The sequence below is a fragment of the Anolis carolinensis genome, unplaced genomic scaffold (assembly GCF_035594765.1).
Source record: "Anolis carolinensis isolate JA03-04 unplaced genomic scaffold, rAnoCar3.1.pri scaffold_7, whole genome shotgun sequence".
NCBI lineage: Eukaryota > Metazoa > Chordata > Lepidosauria > Squamata > Dactyloidae > Anolis > Anolis carolinensis.
This window is the reverse complement of record NW_026943818.1, coordinates 29,714,873-29,732,478: the sequence shown is the minus strand read 5'-3', so window position 1 is coordinate 29,732,478 and position 17,606 is coordinate 29,714,873. Positions and strand designations below refer to the sequence as shown.

Below are 17,606 nucleotides of genomic sequence, written 5' to 3'. Positions count from 1 at the left end.
CCACCACAAAGCCCACCAGGTCAGATGTTAGATAGAAACGGCATATACAAATACTGTTGGATGAGCATATTGGCATGTTGAAAGCAGCGGGGTCATGACTGTTGGATTATGGTTGTATGTGTATGAAATGTAAATCAAGTGTTTTCTGCTGTTAGGCAAGAGTGTGTGTTTCAGTAGTTTTGACTGACAGCCTGCTGTTGACCTATCAGGCATGATTTCCGGCCCTTGGAAGTCGGATTCGGACTGAGGAATGTGCTTCTTATCTCTGAGTGTTGAGCTGGTGATTGCCGTGCGAAGAGGCTATAGAAGAATGGCAGCTCAGAGCGATGGCTTTTGCTGTGCTTTGTAAATATGTATGATAGATATTGAAATATCTGAGGAATGTGCTTCTTATCTCTGAGTGTTGAGCTGGTGGTTGCCGTGCGAAGAGGCTATAGAAGAATGCCAGCTCAGAGCGATGGCTTTTGCTGTGCTTTGTAAATATGTATGATAGATATTGAAATATCTGAGGAATGTGCTTCTTATCTCTGAGTGTTGAGCTGATGGTTGCCGTGCGAAGAGGCTATAGAAGAATGCCAGCTCAGAGCGATGGCTTTTGCTGTGCTTCGTAAATATGTATGATAGATATTGAGATATCTGAGGAATGTGCTTCTTATCTCTGAGTGTTGAGCTGGTGGTTGCCGTGCGAAGAGGCTATAGAAGAATGCCAGCTCAGAGCGATGGCTTTTGCTGTGCTTCGTAAATATGTATGATAGATATTGAAATATCTGAGGAATGTGCTTCTTATCTCTGAGTGTTGAGCTGATGGTTGCCGTGCGAAGAGGCTATAGAAGAATGCCAGCTCAGAGCGATGGCTTTTGCTGTGCTTCGTAAATATGTATGATAGATATTGAGATATCTGAGGAATGTGCTTCTTATCTCTGAGTGTTGAGCTGGTGGTTGCCGTGCGAAGAGGCTATAGAAGAATGCCAGCTCAGAGCGATGGCTTTTGCTGTGCTTCGTAAATATGTATGATAGATATTGAGATATCTGAGGAATGTGCTTCTTATCTCTGAGTGTTGAGCTGGTGGTTGCCGTGCAAAGAGGCTATAGAAGAATGCGTCCCCTACTGATGGCCTATCAGAATATATCAGTGATGGGCAACCTATGACACGCGTGTCAGCACTGACACGCCTAGCCATTTTTTGCTGACACGCTGCCGCATGCAGATTGATTGGATGACTAATGTCTTTTGTGGCCAAATTTGGTGTGATTTGGTCCAGTGGTTTTGTTGTTTCCTCCATGGGAATTATGCACATTACATTTATATATATACTCGCTGTGCCCGGCCACACGTTGCTGTGGCGAAGTCTGGTGGTATGGGAAATAAAGTATTGAGGAACTCAATTAACAGGGGACAATGCCTGCTGTCAATCAACTTAAGTACCTGGCTCTCTTTCAACACAAGAATCACTCAACAGTTAGACTTTGACCACAGGAGCCAAGCCCACACTCAGTTTAAAATCGAGGAACGGGGCTCCTCGACCTTTTGGACATCTCCCCCACCCTTGGACTCTAAGGAGGGAACAGGTCTGAGCCGGCCTGAGACAGACCTCGGGCCACCTACCTCCTTGGGCCTGACCCCGAGGCGGCCGGCTATGTCCAGGGAGGACCTCCTCTCCTTCTTCCTCTGGTCCTCGGAGACCTCTGGGATGCCCAGGTCATGCTGCGTGATGCTCTTGCCGGACGCTGAGGCCCGCCGGAGCTCGGTCAGGCTGATGCCGATCCTGGAGAGGCAGGTCTTCTTCAGCTTCTCCAGGGGCTCCGTCTTGATGGACAGCACGGCCAGGTGGTCCGAGATGATGCCCGGGTCGATCCGGATGGGCTTGTGGCCAATGCAGGGGACGATCTTGACGGGCATCTCCTCGCCCTGGAGCAGGGCCTCCGGGCCGGCCACCTCGGGCCCCGCGCCCTCGGGGGCCTTCATCTTGGGCATCCCTGTCAGGGCGGCCAGCGAGTCATCGTCCTCCTGGGACTCCATGTGGGAGCTGACCTGGGCGATGACCTTGCTGACGATGCGGTCCAGCGCCAAGGCGCTGCAGGTCTCGTTGGCGGCGTTGTCGTTGGGCGGGTTGCGGATGTTGCAGCTCGAGATCTCGTTGATGATGATGCTGGCCACCTGCTCGGGGAAGATGACCTGGCTGGTGGTCATGTCCTTGTAGAGCTCTTGCTGGGAGCCGGACTTCTCCATGACGTTGCTGATGACGGAGTGGACCACCTTATTGACCACCTCCTCGTACTGCGGGTCAAGGGTGGGCTCGTCCTCGGAGGAAGCCAACAGCCCGATGTTGTTCTTTGAGATCATCTTCTCCACGGAGGTCTTCAGCAGGCAGGCTATTTCATTCACCTCCGTTATGGACAGTCTCTTCTTCTCGTGGATGCCCAGGTCGCACTGTTCGAGGAAGATGGTGGTCAGGAAGCGGCTGAGGATCTCCTCCAAGAAGGCCACCGGCACCACCGGGCCGGGCACCCCGGCGGTCTCCTTCTTGCCTTTCTCCATCTCGATGTCGTCCAGGAATTTCTGGATGATCTTGTCCGACTGGAGCTTGATATCGGTGCTGGAGCGGGGAAGCTCGTCCTCCGACACAGTGCCCGCGGGGAAGTCCCGCCGGGAGATCTCGCTGACCATGAAGCAAGCCACGCGGTTGACCAGGTCCTCGTTCTTGTTGGTCAGGTCTTTGTACAGAGAGGCCTCCGAGCCGGACTGCTTCATGACGTCCATGTAGACCGAGTCCACCACCTCCCCGACCGCTTGGCTCTGCTCCGAGCCCAAGTCCTCCTCCTCCTCGTTCTGCCAGACTTGGAGCTTGTTCTTCTCGATGCGCTTCTGCAAGGAGCCCACAATTTTCCTGGCCACGTCCTTCACTGACTCGAGGATCCTCTCGTCCATCTCCTCCGAGGAGAGGGAGAGGACCATTTTGGAGAGGAACTTGGCCGCCACCTCCTCCAAGATGATGATGGACAACCCTTTGAGGTGAGAACGGAGCTGGGTCTCGCCCTCCTTGGGCTCCGAGCCGTCTCCGTACTGGTGCTCCGGGCTGACTCCGTAGCATTGCTCCATCTCCCTCTTGGCCTCCATGGCCTCCTGCTGGCGGCTTCTCTCCTCCGAAAAGTACGTCTGCATCTTGCTCCCGGAGATCTCCTTGATCACAAAGTCGGCTATCCTCTCCAGGAGGATGCTGCACCCGGCTCTGACGCACTTCTGGACCGTGGAGGTGGTCCCGAATTCGGGCAGGAGGTTGTTGTAGACGGAGTTGGCCACGGTTTGGCTCACCACGCGGTTGGTCTGCACCGGGTCGAGGTACTGGACCTCCGTGCTCTTGTCCTTGGCCAGGTCGTCCATCACTTTGCTCAGGAGCTTCATGTGGATGAAGTCAAATTCGTCACACTGCTCTTGGGTGTCCGGGCCGCCCGTGTCCTCCGTGGGCGGAGGGAGGATCTTGGTCAAGAGGAACCCGAGGACGTCGTGGATGAACCTTTGGGACACCAGGAGCAACGATGGCTGAGACTTGCTCGGCGAGGGCGTGCTGATCTTCTTCACCTCCATCCACACCTTCTTCGCCATCTCTCCAAACTCAAACGGCTTCGAGGCCGGCTCCTCGGAAGCCGTGTCTGGCTCCACCTGGACGTGGTAGCCCAAGATCTCCTTCTTGATGGCCTCGGCCAAGCGCTCGGCCAAGGCGTGCTGGCTCTGCTGGTCTCTCTCCAACAGCGCCCCGCCGGAGCCCTGATCCCGCAGGATGTTGCACAAGGAGGAGTGGATTATTTTGGCCACTTCCGTCTTCCCGACGGACGGAGGGGGCTGCGCCGCTTCCGGGACCTGTAGGACCTTCACCTTCGACTTTGCAAACTCCCTCAGGATGGACTCCATTAAGTTCTTGAGCGGAGACTCCGCTTCTGTCTCTCTTGTTTCCGGGGCGGTGGACGAAAGAAGCTTGCTGACCAGTCCGCTGAAGATGTCCTTCAAGAAGGAAGGCGAGTAGACGTCTCCTCCATCCTCGGCCTGCGTCATCCGGGACTCTCCTTCCCCCAGTTTGACGTGGTGGATGGTCCAGTTACCGGACTGGGCAACAATGGTGGAGGAAGGATTGGGCTGGGCGGGGGGAGAGCAGGACCGGTCCGGCCTGGTTTGTCTCGGGAACCCCGCTAACTCCTCGTGCTTCCTCTCTGGAGACGCCACTCTCTTGCAGACGGTCTTGTAGATGTTCTCCATCAGGCTCTGCATGCTCCCTTTGGCTTCTGACCCCTTTCTCTCCTTCGTGGCCGCCTCCGCACCCGCGGGTGGCGACAACGGGAAGATCCGGCGCAAGATCTTCACGAACATGTCTCCAAAGACCGAGCGGGGAGACGCGGCTTCTGGAAGGATGGTCTCCACTCGATCCAGGATGGTCTCGGCCTCCAGGAACGAGAAGAGGTACGGAGACGTGTCCCCGGTAAACAACGGCAGCAGCTGGTATCCCGAGATCTCCCTCACCATCAGTGGGGCAAGTTTTTCCGCTAACGTTTGGATGTTGGTCTGGAAGGCTTTGAAAATCTCACATTCGGACCCCAGAAGTTCCAGCAACTTCTCGTAAATGGAGTCACAGACCAGGACCACGGTTTCGGGAGCGATCTGCGGGAAGCAGGAGTCCTCCTCCATGCTCTGGAAGACCTTGACCTGCAGTGTCTTAAATTCGGCCACCAAAGCGTTGACCAGTTCGATCACCAGGCTTCTCATCTCGTCCTCCGGTAAGCCGGCCTCTTTGGTGTAGGTCAAGATGTTGGGCGAGGACAGGATTTTGCAGAAGAAGGCCACCACGATGTCCTCCAGGAAGGCGGCTGAGTAGATGCGCCGCGAAAAGAGCTGCCTCTCCTTCTGCCAGTTGGTGCATTCGTCGCTGGATGAATCGCCGCCGCTGAGAAACGGTTGGAGATGGAAGTTGAGAAGTTCCCTCACCAGGAAATTGGTGACTTCCTCGACGCTGTGGCTGGCTTGGACGGTGAGCGCGTCCTGCAGCTCCTTCTGGGTGGTGTACCTCTGCAGGACCTGGTTGTACACCGAGTTGGCGATGTCCTCCTTGGTTTCATGGTCCATCTCGGGGCTACGCTCAGAGCGGTTCTCCAGCTTGATCTCGTGGGCCAAGATCTCCGTCACGACGTCGCTCTTCAGGTTGGTGGCCATCTCGACAAAGTCCGACTCGGAGAAGTCCGCCTGTTTCCCAACGTAATTGGCGATGCTCTCCGGGGTGGGGAAGATCTTGTCCAGGAGCTGGCTCAGCATGTCTTCCAAGAGCCGGCAAGGGAAGACGGTCAGGCAGGATTCCCCCTCGGAAGCGTCCCCGAGAGACTGGAGGTGGTACTTGAAGATCTCGTTGAGGATGAAGCACGCGATCTGGGTGACGTAGAGGTTGCTGAGGCTCTCCTTGTCCTCCGGGAAGGGCTGGCGGAGGAGGACTTCGTGGAGAACGTCGCAGTAGACGGACTCCACCATCTCCGCCACCGCTTCGTCCGAAAGGCCCACCCGCTTGGGGCAGCCGTAGGTGCTGGCCCAGATGGCCTGCTTCAGGACCGTCTCCATGATGGTCCTCTTGGCCTGGGCGACTTGGTCAGAACCGCGAAGTCCCTCCTCGGGGAAGACCCGGCAGAACAGCCCCTCGATGATCCCTTCCAAGACCGGGTAGGAGATGACGGTGGTGTAGGCGGCAGGAGGCTTCACCTCAGGACCGTCCACCTCCTCCATCATTTTCTCCTGGATGAGGCACCTGTTGTCCGGCACCTTCGAGGACCGCGTGGTCTGGATGAGGTGGTTCACCGCTTCTCCAAAGATGGCGGTGGCCTTTTGCTCGAGCGTGTCCCGTTCGACATCGGAGTGCTCCTCGGGTGACCAGCATGGCTGCAGATCCTTCCTTGGTGGACGCCAATCGTCTTCCAAAGGAGGAGGAGGAGGAGGAGCAGGTCCCAGTGAATGTTCAGGACCGTCCTGGAGATTGAACCGGCCTTTGGCCAGCTCTTTAGTGAGCGTCTTGGCCAGTTGTACAGCCGTGTCCCCGGAGGCGCCGAGCGGGAGGTCCGACAGCGTTGAGGAGAGCTTGGAGATCAGTTCGGAGAGGACGCCTCCCAGGAAAGATGACGGAGAAGGCATCTCTTCCACCTTCTCCTGGGTGGCCGGTCTCAGGTCCCGGGGTTGGATCCTCGTCCGGTAAACCTCCAGCCGGCCCGTCGAGTCCCCCGCGGCAGCCGCGTCCCACGAGGAATCCTCGTCTTTGGCCACGAAAGGCTGGACGTGTTGCTGGAGGACGTTCCCCACCAGGAAGCCCGCGATCCAGTCGATCAGGGCGTTGCTCTTGTTCCGGACCTCCCTCTGGACGGCTTCGAGGGACCCCGACTTACGGATGATCTGGCTGCACAGGGAATCGGTCATGTTCTGGACGTCTTCCTCGGTATATTGGTCCTGACCGGGGAGGGCGTCTCCGGTCACCCGGATTTCGTGCTTCAGGAGCTTCCTCCGGATGTCGTCGAGCAACTGGGTGGCCAGTTTGTTGAGGTCCGACGCTGAGGGGAGGTGTTTCTCCCGAGGAGACGAGGAAGAGAAGATTTTGGACAGCAGCCCGGTAATCAGGTCCTTCAGGAACCCAGAGGAGAGGAAGGTGCTGAATGGAGAAGACCCCTCCGTCTCATCAGACATTCCGGCGATCTCCTCGTACCGCGGCAGAGGTGGGATCGAGACGTTGAACACCTCTCCAGAAAACAATGGGTGGAGGAAGTAGTCGGCAACGCATTTTTCCACCAGCCTCTTGATGTTCTCCATGAGAGCCCCTTCTCCCGCGTAGACGAGATCTCCTCCCGGGACCTCCACTTTTTCCTTCGATATCGTGTCGCAGACGGAGTCAACCACGTAGTCCATGGCGTTGGTCAAGGGAGCCCCCAGGCCCTGATCCTCCCCTCGGGGCCCCTCGGTCAGAGCGGTCGCGGCCTGGCCAAACCTCAGGTTGAGTTGGTTGGCCAACCGCTTTGCAACATTGGCAAGGTCCATTTTCCGTTGCCCTTTGGTGGCTTCCTTCTTCTGGAAGACTTTGGACAGGACTCTGGACATGATCTCTTCTAGGACCTTTGCTGAGAAGACCTCAGCCTGGGCCACCAAGGGCTTCTTGATGGTGTCCAGCACCTTCTTGACGATGCTCTCAGACAAGGCCTCTGGGTCCGGGCTCTGTGAAGGGAGCTCCTCTTGGGAGAGGAACGTCTGGAGATGCTGCTTGGTGATCTCCTGGATGATGAAGCTGGCCATGGTGTCGATGAGGGCGCTGTCGCGGGACTTCACCTCTTTCTGGATCGATTGCTGCGAGCCGGACTTCTCCAGCATGTTCTTGTACACGGAGTCGACCATGTTCTGGACCTCCTTCTTGGAGTGCAGGCGGCACTTGTCGTCCTGCTTGGACACCCAGATCTTGTGCTTCGAGATGGACCGCATCACTTCCTTGATCATGTAGGAGCAGATCTCCTCGAAGTCTTCTCTGTACAACTGGCCCCGGTCTCGCTCCTGGCGGGGAGGCCCCTCGAGGGCCGGGAAGAGCTGGGTCAGGAGGCGGTTGATGACGCTCTCCAGGTACTTCTGGGACAATATGGTGACGTACGGCGGGGGCGGCAGAGGAGGACACGGAGGGGGCGGAGCAGGAGGAGGAGGAGGAGGATGAGCAGGAGGAGGAGGCCTCCGCTTGTGGGCTTTCGGGAAGCAGATGCAGAGCTCGATCCGCTGCAGGATACGCTCCGGTTTCAGGCTCTTGCAGGAGTTCATGGGCAGTCTCCGGCACATTGTCGGGGGCAGCTGGTAATCCAGGACTTCGGTCAGGATGATCTCCGCCGCCCGCTCGGCCATGGCTTCCACGCTCCTTCCGAAGCCTTTGTTGGCCGCCAACTGGAAGCCGAACTCGCCCAGAATGGAGTCCGAGAGCTTGTCGACGGCCTGGCGGTCCAGCTGCGGGAAGTAGGTCTTCTCCTCGGAGCCCCGCAGGACCCGGACGCTGCCCCTCCGGAGCTCGTCCACCAAGGCGTTCACAAACAGGGCGTTCATCTCCTTGAGGCCGATGCAGGTCTCTTTGTCATAGCGGGTCTCCAGCGAGGAAAACACCTTGATCAGGAACTGGGAAATGACCTCCTCGAGGAACAGGGAGGAGTAGACGGCGGAGACGGCCGGGGAGTGCGAGCGGTGGTCGCCGCGGTCGCTCATGGCCGCGATCTCCCTCCGGTAGACCTTCTTCGCCGTTGTCCGTGGTTTCGCCCGGCCGGGTGGCTTGGAAGTGAAGGTCCGGCGCTGCAGGTCCGCCTCCACGATCGTCTCGCCGCGGTGCTCTCGGACGTTCCGCCGGCCCGGCCGCCTCCCGTGCCAGTGGGTCCTCGGCTCCGGCTTCTTCCCCGGCCGGGGCAACGAGAAGTACCCGTCGACCCTCCCGTAGTGGGTGTGCCTCTGGCGGGGCTTCCTATGCCGGGCGTGGCCCAGGGAGCCGCGGGGCTCGAGGTTGAGGGAGAGCTCCGTCATCACCGGCTTGACCAGAGTGTGGGCCAAGAGGTCGAGGGCCGAATCGTAGGAGGTGACGCTCGTCTGGGCCTCCACGCCCGGCTCCTCCGAGTACTTGACGTCGTAGGTGAAGACGGACGAGTCCGCGTCGACCTTACGGGATCGCGCCTCTCTGCGGTGATACCGGAGGATCTCCTCGTCGCTGACGCACTTCCGGAGGTGGCAGAGCTGCTCGTCTTCGGGGAACTCGTCGAAGGCGAAGGCGCCGGTGAAGTGCTCGGTCGTGAGGCACTTGTCCAGGAGCGCCCGGATCAGCTTCTCGCTCACGATGTCCAGGAGGACGACCGACTTGGGCGAGAGGCCGAGGGGGCTGTCGACCATGCGTCCGCTGAGCCGGGAGGCGTGTGGGCACAGGGACTTCTTCGGGGTCAGGGCTCCCTCCCGGGTCGGCGGGGTCGGCGACTTCTCCTCCCACAGGGAGTCCAGGATGATCTGCAGGACCTTGTTGACCAGGTGCTTGGCCTCGCTGCTCTGCAGGCCGCGGATGAAGCGGTCCAGGTTGGCGGCCACGCAGCTCAGCCGTGGGCTCTTGCAGTCCGCCCGCCGGACGTCGTACAAGCAGGCGGGCCCTTTGAGGTCTTCGGGGCCTCGGCAGTCTCCCCGGGACGCCCCGTAGGGAGAATCGAAGCCCCGCGGCTGCGGGAAGGGGTCTCTCGGCTTCGCTCGGCCCCCGAACTTGCCTCTCATCTCGATCTCCAGCGAGAGGAGGGTGCCGACCTCCCTGACCAGCCGGTGATACACGCAGTCGAAGTCGGCCAGGCAGAGCGGGGGCACGTAGATGTAGCGGCTCCGCTTGCCCCGGTAGCCCTTCTTCTTGACCCCCGCGTGCAGGACGTGCCGCTCGCAGAGCAGCCCCACGATGGCCTCCGAGAGGTGGAAGGCCAGCTCTTCGATGTCGACGGGGCCGCTCTTGGGGGAGCCCGCTGGGCTCTCCACGGAGCAGAACATGGAGACGGGGCTGCCGAAGAAGCCCTTCCGCTTGCCCCGGGGGCTGCCCCGGGCGTTGGGGTGGGAGATGGTCAGGAGCACGTTGGTGACCACCGCCAGGGTCAGCGGCTCCCAGAAGACCTCCAGGCATGAGGACTGCCGCTGGGCCGAGGGCAGGAAGGTGCTGCGCCAGATCCGCTCCTGCAGCCACTTGGACTCCGACTTCTGCAGCTCGTGCTTCCACGCCGGGGCCTTCTCCCTGGAGACGTCTGCAAACAGAGTTACACACACATCCGAATTACCCTTCAGGCCGCCCCCGAGTTACACACATATCCGAATTACCATTCAAGCCATCCTCGTGTTACACACATATCTGATACAGGCCGCCCCTGAGTTACACACATATCCAAATTACCATTCAGGCCACCCCCGAGTTACACACATGTCCGAATTACCCTTCAGGCCACTCCTGAGTTACACACATATCCAAATTACGATACATGCCGCTCCCGAGTTACACAGATATCCGAATTACCATTCAGACTGCCCCCGAGTTACACACATATCCGAATTACGATACAGGCTGCTCCCGAGTTACACATCCGAATATATCTATAGACACCCTTTCTCTCCATATATATCACAATTAGGTATTTTTTGTTGATGGTGGCAGTACTGGAATTCGGGTGTGCCTTGAAATTGATGCCGCCTTGCAACTGAAGAGTTATGATACTTTTTGGGCTGGGGCTTGGGTTTGTTATTGGCTATCGATCCCCTGTAGATAGAATAGGGGCTGGAAGAAGGACGTCCCTCTCCCCTGCTTGCGGATTCCCGATCGTCAAGACCCAGGGTCTCACCTTTGGGCTGGAAGATGATGAGTTCCTTGATGACGCTGAGGACGATGTGGGTGGCCAGCATCTGGACTTCGTCGGGGTCCGGCACGTGGGAACAGGCCAGCAGCTCCATCTCCGTGGGGCTCTTGGAACGGAAGAGGCAGTGCTTGCTCTCCCACTTGGACAGGAGGCTGCTCCCTTGGCGGACGAGGAGGCTGCCCTCCAGCACCGTGTGCCCCCCGGAGTTGCCGTTCTTCTGCTCCCAGCGGTCGAGCAGGCTCGGCCACTTCCTCTGCAGGTCCCCAATCTCGCCGCAGCCCAAATGGGGCGCAGGGCAGGGCTTCCTGCAACAGCCGCCGCCGCCCTCACAGCCGCCGCCCTCGTTGCCCAGCCCGAACTCGCAGAGGAGGGTGTTGACGATGGTTTCGGCGGTCTGTCCGAGCTTCAGTGGGCAGACGGCCGAGTAGCAGACGTTCTCCGGGATGTGTAGCGGGAGCCCCCTCCCGAAGGGGTCGGCGTGGGAATAGGCACCGGCTTTGCTCTCCGCCGCCGTCTTGCCGGCCTTGCAGCCCGGTTCGGGCTCGGCCGCTTTCTTGAAGAGCTTCTCCAGGATGCTTCCCTCGGGGAGGTCCCTCTCCCGGGGAAGCCAGTCGTCCTCCTGGAACTCGACTCTGAACATGTTGCGCCTGGCCGGAGGCCTTGACCGGGGGCGCGACCCCCCGAGGGACGCCCCTCGACCCCTCTCTGGGGCGTCCCACTCAGAGTCCTTGTACACAGGAGGGAACTTGGGGGGGGACTCGTTCAGCACTTCGGCCTCCTCCTCCGAGTAGATCACCATCCCAGGGACGTTGATGGGGGGGAAGCTGTCCCGCGCCTCGACCCTGCTGTATCTCGTGGTCTTCGTCTTGAGCCGGGGAGGGGACGGCAGGTCCCGCATGAGGCTCTTCTCCTTGGCGAACCGTCGTCCGGACATCTCCAGCTGGAGGTTCTCCACCATCAGCTCGGAGGTGATCTCGGTCAGGCTCTCGTTGCACCGGTCCAGCATGACGCTGAGAGTCTCGCTCAGGACGATGCTGTCGGAGGAGCTGCTGAAGAGCGAGGCCTCCTTCTTGCTCAGCTCCTGGTCCAAGGTGTGCTTGATGATCTCCAGGATGCCGCTGACGGCGTTGTTGGCGTAGATGTTCAGCTCCGCGTGGAGCGCCTGCACTTGCCGGATGGACGTCTCGATGCACTCCCTGGTGACGGCACCCCCGAGTTTGGAGAAGTCCATGAAGTTGGGGTCGGACCCCAGAGTGGGCAGCGCCCCTCTCCCTGCGGGACCTTGAATCTTGTTCCAGAAGGCCTCCACGGTGGTCTCTGCCACGTTCCCCACCGACACCGAGTCCAGGGAGCGCGTCAGTTGCGCGAAGGAGAGGCTGTCGAGGGGGAAATTCACGATTTCCAAGAAGTTGCACTTGAAGTCCCGCCTGAAGTGCCGGATGGCGAACGTCTCCAGCATGAGCACGACGCACTCGACGGCCTCCTTGGCGATCTTGTCGATATTGTCCACGGCGCCTTTCAGCGAGACGTTGTAGAAGGGAAAGTCCGGCTGGGTGAAGCGGTGTTTCAGGAACCGGTTGTGGCCTCTGAGCCCAGCCGGGTCCTTCTTCGGCGGGAAACACTCCGGGTGAGCGGGGACGCTGCAGATGAGGCATTTCTGCACGTTTTCGAACACGCTGGCCACGATGTCCCTCGCCACGGATCCGATCTCTGCTTGGGAGTCGCTGCGGAAGAGTCCGCCGCTGGCGGGGCCCTCGGCCCGCTTGAACCCGTAGCAGAACAACTTCTCACTGAGCTCGCCCGACGTCCTTTGCAGGATGCAGACGGCAGACTCCAGGTCCCGGATCCTCATGAAGACCTCGCTGACGATGTTCTCCGCCACCTGCAGCATCTTCAGGGTCTCGTTGATGTTGGCGTCGGTCAGCGGCCGGCACTCAAAGATCTCCCTCAGAATGCCTTCCTTTGGAAGGACTTGCTTGAGGAAGGAGAAGAAGTCCTCGTAGAAGAGGGATTTGGGCTTCCCCTTCACGTAAGACTCGAACTGGGTGTGTCTGGAGACGTGGAGGTCTTGGGCCACCGAGTGGACAAAATCGCTCGCGATCGAGATCTGTTCCGAGGAGAGCGTGTTGACGCGCAGGATGGTCCGGTGGTACTCCTCCGTCTTGAAGTCCTCGAGGATGCTTCCCAACACCTTGCGGACCACGTCTTTGGCATAGGCGGTCAGGTCGGACTTGCACAAGTTCACCCTCATGAGCGAGCTCTCGGAGTCGTCGGCGAAGGCTCGCGGCCGGCACACGACGGCGCCGTCGCCGCTTTGGAAGTCGTACTGCGTCCGCCGTCTTGGTTGCGCCGGAAAAGGGAGGACCTCTTCCAGGCTGGACGCGGCAAAGCTGGCGATTTTGTTCAGGACGCCCTGGACCAGCTCTTCGCCCAAGGACTGCGGAGGCGGGTGGAGCTGCGCCACGGCCAGGGTGGCCTTCTGGAGATGGGTGGAGACCGGGCCCTTGTCGCTACTGGAGCTGGACTCGGAGGTGAAGAGGGTGTCCATCACGACCGTGTACATCTTGCCCATGACGCCTTCCACGATGTCACCTGCCATGTGGGCTGCCTCCATCATACCGGGATAATGAGAGGACCTGGTGTCCGAACTGACGAACGAAGAGTCGTGGAAGGACGACAGGTGGCCCAGGTCCCCTATGACCTTCTGGGTCACCTGGTTGAGGACGTCCTCCACCCTGGCCAGCAGCTGGCACCTCCCTCTCTGTCCAGGTCGCTGCCTCCTAAAAATCTTCTTCAGGACGCTCTTGTGGACCTCGTTCTCCGTCAAGGCGATCTGGACGGACAGGATCTTGAGGAGGTCGTTGACCATGTCGTTGGCGGAGGCGTTTTCCTCGTAGGGGACGATGTTCTGGCAGGAGAGCATCTCCCGTTCCAGGTCCTTCTGGATGACCTTCAGGATGCTGCAGGTCAGCTTTTCGGCGCAGAGCTTCAGGTTGGACTGGGAGTCCTGGATGGCCAGTTTGGCTCGCTGGCGGTAACTACCAGGCCTCTCTTGCACCGGTTCTGTGTCCAGCTTCTCCTGAGCAAATCTCTCCAGCCTCAGGACGATGTTGTCCACCAAGAATTGGGCAATGCCTTGCGGGGTGATGTCCCTCAGCTGAGGCATCTCTGTGGTGCCGTCGTCGCCTCTCAACAGGCCCAGGATTTGCTGCTTCTGCATGTCCGAGCAGTGTCCCCTGTGTCCGGCCTTGGCGCCTCGGCCAGTCAAGTGGGCAAAAGGCTCGACGGTCTTCTGAACGAGTTCGTAGAGGAGGGATTGGAGCCGGGCGGAAAGCGGGCCCTTCTTGTGCAGAGCCGCCGCCAGGCCCGAACTCAGGTCTTTGAGCACAATGTCCACCAAGTCGTTAGAAACCACCGAAACGTCAGACTTCACCACCGTGTGTTTGGGAAGAGGAAACGGGGCGCCGTTGTCCGCCTCCTTGGAGACCTGGGACCCTTCTGGCCCTTCCGAGGGGGGACTCCCCATATCCAACATGATCGTCTGATAGATCTCGTTCAAGAAGGTCTCGACGGTGTTCTGGATCTGGAGCTGAAGCTCCTTCTTGTAGGCCGCGTTCTTCCGGAGGAGCTTCTCCAGCACGGCCTCTTTGCATAGCACGTCCCGCCGGAGCCCTTCTTCGCACTCGTACTCGCGGGGAGCGACGATCGTGAAGACCATGCTGACGACCTGGCTGGCGGCGATGCTCTCGGAGAAGATGACCGGCGGGGTGGGGATCTTCTCCACCTCCGTGTCCAGCCCGTGCTTGAGGTTCTTCAGCAGGACACGGGCCACTTCTTGCGCGTAGGGCTTCAACTGCGAGTAGGACAAGGGCAGTCCGTGTCCGTCCTTGACCTTCTCGGCGAAGGAGGCGGCTCCGCAGGCATTGAGGATGTCCTCTAAGCAGGTGGGCAGGCATCCTTGGGAGTTCACCAGGATCTGCCGCAGCTCTTGCGGGATGGTGGAGACGTCGGCGCTCATCGACGCCTTCAGGTTTTGGACGTCCAGGCACAGCTGGGACTCCACTTTGGAGGTGACGAAGTTCTCCAGTTTTGCGACGAAGGCTTGCACCAGGTCGCTGCCCAACTCCAGTTGGGTGGGGAGGCCTTTCTCTTTGCCGATACCTTTTCCAAACTCGTAGCTCGCCTCTGGGTTCCTGAAGTGGACGGAGTGGGGCGTTTTGCCGGACTCCGTGGTGGACACGACACTGGGCTGCCTACTCGCATTGGTCTGCGTGGCCCGAGAGATCGTCTGGAAGGTCGTCTTCACCAGGTCGCTAGCCAACGTCTTGATGTCGGCTTCCGAAACGGGAGGCTTCAGACCCAAAACCTCCTTGGAGTCCAGTTGCCCTTCATGGTGCTGCCGACCGAAGCTCATGTGGTCAAGGGACGGCGGAGGCGCCTTCGGGGGCAAGGCGGGCTGTTCGGCCCAAACGAGCCGGAAGAGTTCGTTGAGGAGGTTGCACAGCAGCGGGACGAGGGGAGAGTGCACCTCCTCGTTGAAGTCCTCCTCCAGCATGTTCAAGGCCTTCACCAAGGCGCACTCTCTGGTCCCGGACTCGTGGTGAATCTCCACCGAAGAAAAGATGGCGTCCTGCACGAAATTGTCCAAACGGTTGTCAAGTTTGTCCAAACGCTTTGCTTCATCCTTCTTGTCTTTGCCTGGGAGTTCTTCTTCTCCTTTGGGGACCTCGGTCACCAAGACTTTGCGTTCCTTGTTGACGGTCACTTTCGTCCCGTCGGCTCCCGTCTTCTCTTTCTCCTCGACTTCGGAATAAATGACCATCCCGGGGACGTTCACAGGAGCAAACGGCTTCACCATGTCTTCCTCCGAAGTAAAGAGGGTCGTGATGCTCGCCATCTTCCCGTGACTCTCCGGCGCGGACGGGGGGTCGTACTCCGGAGCCCCGATTTGGGGTTTTGCCGCCCCGTAAATCCCCTGGAGTTTCTCCGTGCTGAGGCTGTTGAAGACGTCGTTGATGAGCTGGAGGAGGATGGAGCTCTCTCGGGCCGGGAGCTTCCCTTCGGGGCTGAGCTGCCGCTGGATGTATTCCAGGATGCTGCCGATCATCTCTTCCACGTATTGGAGGACGTGCGTTTCTGACGAGGCCACCGTCTTGGACACGATCTTCCGGATGGTGTCCTTCACAATGGCGTTGGCGGCCTCGGACTCCACGGTGTGCGGCGGGAGGGCCACGTAGAACTGCTCCAGAGGGATCCCGAAGGCCTTGATCCTGGCGAAGAGTTTAAACTGGGACACCTTGGTCTGGCTGGAGATGGCAAAGACTTTGAGTTTGTCCAGGATGAAGTGGAGGATCTCCTCCGCCGTGGCGTGCATCGACTCCAAGGAGAGGGGCAACCGAGGCCTCCAGGACGCCGGGTCCCGCGCCCCGTGTCTCCCGCTGGCCGCCGCCACGCACAGGGCCTTGCACTCCACGGAGAACTCCTCTCTGGAGACGGTCTCCACGTACTTCACCAGGGTCAAAGCCTGCAGCTTGTTGAGCACGTTCTCCACCAAGTCGCCGGCCACGAAGCAGGCGATGCGGGAGATGGCGCCGGCAGGCGGAGATCCGCCAGGGTGGCTGCCCAAGATGCTCTCTGAAATGGACTCCAGCAGGACCTCCATCGAGAGTGATCCGGCGGTGGCCGTGCATCCCAGATCCCCCAGGATCTTTTTGAAGACGTCGTTGAGGATGATGGCGGTGATCTTGGACAGCGGGGGCTTCAGCTCTGCAAAAAGGCTCTTGAGGTCCTTCAGGTTCAGCGGCTCTTTGGGGTCGTGGGGTGGCTGGTGCCCTCCCCCGGCGAGAGGCGGCCCTTCCTTGTACGTTGTGGCGGTTCTGGTGTCGGGCCCAGTCTTGGCGTCCCTTTTCGGGCCGTGCTCCCTCGGTTTCGCGCCCTTGCCACGTTTGCCGTGAGAGCCCGACGCCTTATCTGGGAAGGCCTTCAGCATGTCGGAGATGTGGCTGTCGGACTTGGAGCTCCTCATACTAGTCGTGGTGGAGAGGATGGACCCGTGTTTGGCCGGGGAGAAGAAGATGGCCGTCTTGCCCCGCCGGAAGCATCCCCGGAAGAGGTCGCTGCCCAGCGAGAAGGAGGCGAAGGAGGACTTGGAGGCCAGGAGGGCGGCGGGGGTCTTGGCGGCGGCGGTGGCAGCGGCGGCACAGAGCGAGGGCAGTCCGCCGCGGGCCTCGAAGCGGTCCTCGTTGCACGTGCTGCAAGTGGAGGAGTTCTCCGAGGAGAGCAGGGACTCCTCCGAAATGGTGTAGACGCGGGCGCGGACGCGCTCCTCGAACTTGGTGAGGGCCGGGTAGAGGATGCTGGTGACCGCCGACACTACCCAGGTCATGATGTTCTGGACGATGCCGTTCAGCTCGCACACGGAGACCTGAGCAAGAAAGACGGCTCTTGGTTAGTTTGTTAGTTACATACAAAACACATATCACATGGGGATTGTTGAAAGTATTATAATGTTTGCAAAATTATATAGTTCATGTTTAGCCAATAGGTCTGTACCTTTAACTGGTAGTATGTTTGTACTTTGAGCTTTATCAATCAGATACAGGTGGAGCTATGTTTGTCACCCGATGATTACAATTAAATTTTGAGAAATAACACGGTTAGAATCCCGTACGCAATTGTTCCATTTCGGCAACATTTTGCAAGCACGATCCGACGGATTACTGACAGAATGGGACAAATGTCATGTGATAGGACCCGCTCTCAGAAGCGTCTCAGAAACAATGTGATAAAGTCCTTAAATGGCTTTAATATTTGTGCCGCTTTTCGCCTAACGTTTGGGACCCTGTGAGGTTTTGTTCAGCTACAAGTGAATTCTATCTCAATGACCCCCAATCCCTGCTCAACATCATCGTCATCGTTGCCATCTAAGCCGGGCTGCGGCACAGCTGGTTAGTAGCTAGCTGCAATAAATTACTACTGAGATTGGAGCCCGGGTCGAGTTAAGCCCCCGACCATTAATAGCCCAGCTCGCTGTTGACCTAAGCAGCCCGAAAGACAGTTGCATCTGTCAAGTAGGAAATTTAGGTACCGCTTTATGCAGGAGGCTAATTTAAGTGGAACTCTCTACAACGGGTCCTGGACAATCTGATTTAGCTTGCTCTCCAGTCTTTAACATTAGTGCAGACAACAGATATACTATCGCTCCCATGGCTTATTTA

At 58.9% G+C, this 17,606-nt stretch overlaps 2 protein-coding genes across 6 annotated transcripts in view; one reads left to right on the top strand and one right to left on the bottom strand.

Moving 5' to 3' along the window:
- Window positions 1-17,606, top strand: part of LOC103281965 (maestro heat-like repeat-containing protein family member 2A) — a 110,111-nt gene that overhangs the window by 65,365 nt on the left and 27,140 nt on the right. The window lies entirely within an intron of this gene.
- LOC103281966 (fibrous sheath-interacting protein 2) overlaps window positions 1-17,606 on the bottom strand; it is a 46,640-nt gene that overhangs the window by 6,493 nt on the left and 22,541 nt on the right. For both annotated transcript variants that reach the window (XM_062959220.1, XM_062959221.1), the window contains 2 exons: window positions 10,375-16,813; window positions 1,607-9,786 (listed from right to left, as the gene is read on the bottom strand). In XM_062959220.1, coding sequence (XP_062815290.1) covers window positions 1,607-9,786; window positions 10,375-16,813 — 14,619 coding nt within the window. The remainder of the gene's footprint in view (window positions 1-1,606; window positions 9,787-10,374; window positions 16,814-17,606) is intronic.